The sequence below is a fragment of the Mus caroli genome, chromosome X (genome assembly GCF_900094665.2).
Source record: "Mus caroli chromosome X, CAROLI_EIJ_v1.1, whole genome shotgun sequence".
Taxonomy (NCBI): domain Eukaryota; kingdom Metazoa; phylum Chordata; class Mammalia; order Rodentia; family Muridae; genus Mus; species Mus caroli.
In genome coordinates this window covers 97440081-97446488 of record NC_034589.1, presented here as the reverse complement: position 1 = coordinate 97446488, position 6408 = coordinate 97440081, and the positions used below count along the sequence as shown (strand labels likewise).

The 6408-nt window shown below is 43.2% G+C and overlaps 1 protein-coding gene and 1 pseudogene across 2 annotated transcripts in view; one reads left to right on the top strand and one right to left on the bottom strand.

Moving 5' to 3' along the window:
• The window catches only part of LOC110286813, a 64967-nt gene that overhangs the window by 14151 nt on the left and 44408 nt on the right, over nucleotides 1-6408 (top strand). For both annotated transcript variants that reach the window (XM_021153425.2, XM_021153424.2), the window contains exon 3: nucleotides 5629-5876. In XM_021153425.2, the coding sequence (XP_021009084.1) occupies nucleotides 5629-5876 (248 nt within the window). The remainder of the gene's footprint in view (nucleotides 1-5628; nucleotides 5877-6408) is intronic.
• Nucleotides 3411-3971, bottom strand: LOC110287023 (annotated as a pseudogene).

Genomic DNA, 6408 nt, shown 5'->3' with positions numbered 1-6408 from the left:
AGGCCAGCCTGGTCTACAAAGTGAGTGCCAGGACAGCCAGGGCTACACAGAAAAACCCTGTCTCGAAAAACCAAAAAAAAAAAAAAAAAAAAAGAGTTTATCAATCTTATTGATTTTTCTGAAAGAACTCCACATTTCGTTGGTTCTTTGTATTATTCTTTTTTGATTGATTGATTCCAGCCCTATATTTGGTTGTTTATTTATTTTTTGGTCTTTACCTTTTGGGCATGTTATTTTCTTTTAACACTTTTAGATATATGATTAATTTACTAATATGAGATCTTTAAATTTTTTATGTAGTCACTTAGTGCTATGAACTACTACTGCCTTCATTGTGTCCAGGTTTGGGCATGTTCTATTTCCATTCTCATTCAGCTATAAAACCTTTTTAATTTTCTTCTTGATATCTGCCTTGAAATTTATTTTATTCAGTAGTGATTTGTGCAGTTTCTATGAGTTTGTATACTTGATGTTGTTTCTGTTATTGATATTAATCTTTAATACATGGTGATCAGATAGGATGCATTGTGCCATGACAATTTTAAATCTGTTGAGACTTGATTTGTGCCCTAGTGTGTGGTCCATTTTGGAGAAAGTTCTATGGGCTGCTGACAAGAAGGTATTTTATTTTGTGTTTGGGTGAAATGTTCTATAAGTATGTTAGGTCTTATTAGTATGTTAGGTCTATTAGTATGTTAGGTCTATTAGTATGTTAGGTCTATTTGGTTTATAATGTCAGTCAGCTCCAGCATTTTTTGTTGTTGTTTAGTTTTTGTCTGGATGAACTATCTATTTGTGAAAGTGGGCTATTGAAGTCATCCACCATTCTTCTTCTTTTTTTTTTTTTTTAAACGATTTATTTTTTACTTACTTTAATGAGTACACTGTAGCTGTCTCCCGACATGCCAGCAGAGGGCATCAGATCCTATTACAGATGGTTGTGCGCCACCTTGTGGTTGCTGGGATTTGAACGCATGACCTCTGGAAGAGCAGTCAGTGCTCTTAACTACTGAGCCATCTCTCCAGTCCCATCCAATATTCTTATGTGAGGGTCAATATGTGATTTTAATTGAAATAATGTTTCTTTATAAAAACTTGGGTTGCCCTTGTGCTTGGTGCATAAATGTTTAGAATTACAATATTCTTTTGATGGAATTTGTCCCTTGCTAAGGATGTTGTGCCCATTCCCATCTCTTCTGATTAGTTTTGTTTTGAAGTCTGTTTTGTTAGATTTAAAAAATAACGACACATGCTTGCTTCTTGTTTCATTTATCTTAAAGTGATTTCTATCCTAGATATTATGGTGTGTTTCTTTGATGCAGCAGAAGAATCCTATTTTCTAATCAGTTCTGTTAGTCTGTGTGTTTCTATTAGGGAACTGAGTATTGATGTTGAGAGTTATCAATAGCATTGTTTATTGATTCCTGTTATTTTGTTGTTATGGTGTATGTTTCCCCCCCCCTTTAATTTACTGTTCTGGGATTATTTATTCCTTGGATTTTCTTGGTATGGTTAACCTCTTCAGATTGAAGTTTTCCTTCCAGTACATTCTATAGGGCTGTATTTGTAGATAGATACTACTCAAATTTGGTTTTATTATGGAATGCTTTTCTTTCTCCATTTATTATTATTGATAGTTTTTCTGGGTATAGTAATCTAGGCTGAAATATGTGTTCTCAAAAAGTTTGAAGAACATATTTTTCAGACCCTTTTAGCTTTTAGATTGAGAAGTTGAATGTTATTCTAATGGGCCTACCTTATTTATCTTTTTAAATCCTTTTCTTGGTTCTTTGTGAAGTTCACATCATACACCTCAGTCCCACTCACCATCTTCTCCTCTTATACTCACCCTCCATCCTTGCCACCCCCCCAAGAGATTAAAAATAATCTCATTGTGGAAGCTGTAATTTGTCACAGTGTGCCCCACAGTATACCCCGTTTGTCCACACTTCTTTCCTTGTAGATGTTCATTGCAATGTGTCATTGGGCTGGCCCGAGGTCTCTGGCTTCTGCTACACTATCAGTACAGAATCCTCTCAGGAACTCCTCTCAGATATCCTGTTGTTGCCCCTTGTCATGGAGATCCTGTGGTTTTGGATCTATAGAATCAGCCCCTTCATGCACTCCAACAGTTCATCAACAGGGTACATTTTGGGGGTGGTCCAATTCATAATTCCTGGATCTGGGTCTGAGAGGTATCAGAGCCAGCTTTCCTACATTCATACCCTAGGGTTAGCTCACCAGCAACCTCCCCCCACCACCTCCACCCCAGAAACCTGGGTCAGCTCTGCCCTGTTGCCCAGGCAAGGTGCAGGGCCTGCTCTTGGAGAGTTGCTGCAGGTGAGGTACATGGCCAGTTCACCCACTCTCATGACTCTGGGGACAGTTTTCCCACCTGCCATATGTGTGAAGGGACAATCTGGACTACCTCACAGCAGACAAGTTCAGCTCTCCTAAGCTCACACCCTTAGGGCTAGCTCACCTGCAACCCCCATATCCAGGTCCAGGTCCACTGTGCTTCCCATGCAAGGTGTAGGGCCTTGAGTGCTTTTGCAGGTGAGGGGCAGGATCAGCTCTCCTGCCCTCATGACCCCAGGGCCAGCTCTGCCACCTGTTGTAGGTGGTAAAGGATGAGGGTGGGGAAAGGCATCTTCCCCTTACCCACGCTGCTGAAGTGCAGACCATTGCACAGCCAGATGTCCCATCCTCAGACCTTTGAGTCACCTCATTCACGCCCTCATTAGCAAGGTCAGCTCTACTGTGGTGCCCAGGTGAGGGCCAGGGCCTATTCTCCAGAATGCTGCAGCAGGGGAGGGGCAGGGCTAGCTCTCCCCTGCTCCCAAGCTCGCTAGGGGATGGCTCACCTACAGCCTTCATATACACAGCCAGCTCTACTGTGCTGTGTGCAGGCCTTGCTCTCTCAACCGCTGCAGTAGGTGAGGGGCAGGGCCAGCTTTCCTGCTCTGATGACCCTGGGGCTAGTTCTCCTGCTTTCAATAGGTGGCAAGGCGTAAGGGAGGCATTTCTTCATTGCTCATGTCACTGAACTGCAGAAAAATACTGCAACTGGCTAGGGGTGGGGTCAGCTCTTTCCTCTCATGCCCTCAGGGCCAGATCTTCAACAATGCCCAAATGAGGGGTGAAGCTCTCAGATAGCAACATATCTACTTGTGGCAGCCCAGACTAGGGACATCACCCTGGCCTTTGGTGTTAACGACCCCTGCTCTAGCCCCTTACAGGAATTATTGTAGTAGGGTTGTTGTGTTCTGGTGGGAGCATATTTTCTTGGTTGTTAATGTTTGTGCTTCTGTGCTGATGTCTAGGCATCTGTTATTGGGGTGATTGAGGTGATTCTAGTTTTGCTATGTGGCCTTGTTTTTGTTAGGTGGGCCCCCCCCCCCGCCCCATTCTTAATTCAGTGGCTCTCTGGTCTGGAAGAAGGTATTGGGCTTCTTGATGGTGAAGCATGGCTTGTGCTGGCATTGCAACACGTGGTGGTACAATGGGAATTTGATCTTGGAGTTGTGGAACTGCTTTGGCAGCCTGCCAAGGGGCACCTGCCAGCTGTAATCTCTTCCACCTTCCTAATCTCAAATGAGTGTGCACAGGCAAGGTACAGGCAGCTGTGTTGCAGTAGCACTGTGTGACTGTGCCAGCAGTGGTCAGGTCCCAGTACTCTTGATGTATACCACTGAGGGAATCATAGCACAACCAGATGCCAAAGTTCTTCACAGGCAGGACATGGGTGACTTCTCAAACACCTGCCCACAGTACACACTCTCCCTGGATGACTTCTTCATCCTCTTTAGCTGTGACATGAAGTACCAGAAGCGGGACTTGGCAACCACATGGTTGAGTGCAAAGATAAAGATGCATATTCGGTACAGTGGCAGCATATGGCACTTTGGGGTTGTCAAGCAGCCCTCCACACTCCCAAAGTGTGCCTGATGCCTTCGTGGCAGCGTCCTCATTTGCTGCCACTCACAATAGGCCTCTTGTCCCTTCTTAATCTTAGAAAAAGTGTAGTGGCTGTGGGTTTCATGGCAGAGAGTGCTTCTTCATGTTGGTTGGTGGTAGAAAGGAGTAGAGGTGGGCTAAGAGGAAATGCTTAAAGAGGCTTCAGCAAAGAGCTAAATGGATCCTGTTTAAACTGAGAGGCAGGGTCCCTGGAAATTGTATGTGTGGTGGGAAGATGGGATTTTGCAATTAAGTTGCAGAAGGACAAAGAATAATCTGGAGAAGCAGGGGCGAATGGACTAGGGGCACTGTGGGTCTGAATTAGGAGCTGGAGCCTGCAGTCAATATAGTTGAGGTGGGAGAAGAGACACTAGTAAGCAAGTCTATTACCAGGCTCAGAATAAGAATGGAGAGATCCTAATGGAGGACAGGAATGTCAGAGTGGCAAACATACTTGAGTCCCTGCCAGTTGCAGGCACTTCAGAGCCTTGGGTAGAAAATATTTTGAGGTATTGGTGTGGGGATACAAGGAGGGGGTCAGTGGAGAGGGACCACCAGAAGGAAGAAATCTGTGTTCACAGCAAGGTTTGGTGGAGTCCCCCAGGGAATAGAGATAGGGCGGGAGGACAGACCCCTGCTAGCATGTAGCTATAGGGCTGGGGATGAGACGGGAGGACAGAAAGGAGGGTAAAAAATCATCTACCTGAATCCAGGACCAGAGTGTCCACAGCGGGACCCTGGTAAACTTCTTTCTATATATCCTTGGCTGGCAGAAGGCCTTGTTTAAAGCAAGTTCTGTGGAGTCCTCAGGAATTGAACGTAGGGTGGGAGGAGAGGAACATGAAAACAGTCTGTTACAGGGTTGGGGATAAGACTGGAGAGACTGTTGTGGAGGACTGAAAGGAGAGTGGAGAGTACCTACCTGAGTTCCAGACTGTTCTGGCCACTGGGGATCCAAGGTAGAGAATCTGGGCTTTTTTTTTCCCCCCCGAGACAGGGTTTCTCTGTATAGCCCTGGCTGTCCTGGAACTCACTCTGTAGACCAGGCTGGCCTTGAACTCAGAAATCAGCCTGCCTCTGTAGCGCTGGGATTAAAGGTGTGCGCCACCACCACCTGGCTGGGCTTATTCTTCAGTTTGAGAATGCTATATCTGAAATGGAGTTTGGATAAGCTGACCTTCTCTTTTCAATTTATGGAATTCATTAAGATCCAAGTATCAAAAGCAAGTTTTTCGGGCTGGTGAGATGGCTCAGCAGGTAAGAGCACTGATTGCTCTTCCGAAGGTCCTGAGTTCAAATCTCAGCAACCACATGGTGGCTCACAACCGCCCATAATGAGATCTGGTTCCCTCTTCTGGTGTGTCTGAAGACAGTTACAGTGTACTTACATATAACAATAAATAAATCTTTAAAAAAAGTGTAAGTTTTTGAGAATCAAATAGTTGGTGGTGAAGCAGTAGAACTATAAAGGAACCAAAGGCCAATAGAATGTAGTGCCTTATATAGGCACTGTGTGACCTGGAATTAAGATAAGGTTATGCTGTCAAATAAATGAAGAACTGGGTTATTTTATAACTTTGAATTTGACCTATGCTGCCTTTTATAAGATATTATATGGATTATCCTTTATTATCATTAATTAGATTATTGCACATTCTTTTTCAACCCTAGGAAACCGTTATACCTGGACATTTCAGGAGTAAATTACCCAGAAAGCATTTCATATGGCCAAAGAATCTGCCTCCACCCCAAGTTTAATCTCAACGATGAAAATGATCCAATGAAAGCAGATATTGGCTTGGTTATTCTTGAAGAGCCTATCAATGGGGATGAAATACCATTATCCCAGTCCCCTAGTACATCCCTGAAGAGCTGTTCTAAGTGCCAATACAAGAGCTGTTACGTGTATGAATATCAGAGTAAGTAAAAGGAGTCAAGTTACACTATTTTGTGATATTTGCTCTAGGGATATGATTCATTTTTTAAAGAAATTAAGTCTCTAAAGAGGGGAAAATAATTTAGAAAATGTAGTAGGGGTTATTACTGATGCCCATCAATCTATTGGAAAATAATCTGAAGCATAAGAACGGAATGGACTATGCCTGAATTTAGTCTCAACTCTTGTTACAGAACTCTTTCTATATTCAGGTATTTTAACTATTTCTTGTTGCTGTAATGAAAGATCTAACAGAGATGATTTGAGACAGAATAGATTTATTTTGGCTCATGGTTTCAGAAGGTTCCATATTTGGCTTTTTGTTCCTATGTACTGGGGAGAACACTATTCCAATTGAAGCATGTGGTAGAGGCTGCTTTTCACTTCTTGGTGGTCAGAATAGTAGACAAAAGGGTGGAGTACAGGAAAGTACAAGAGTAAGTTATTGGCCTAAGAGTGTGTCCCCAGTTAGCTACTTCTTCAAATATGGTATACTTTATACTTTTTTTTTTTTT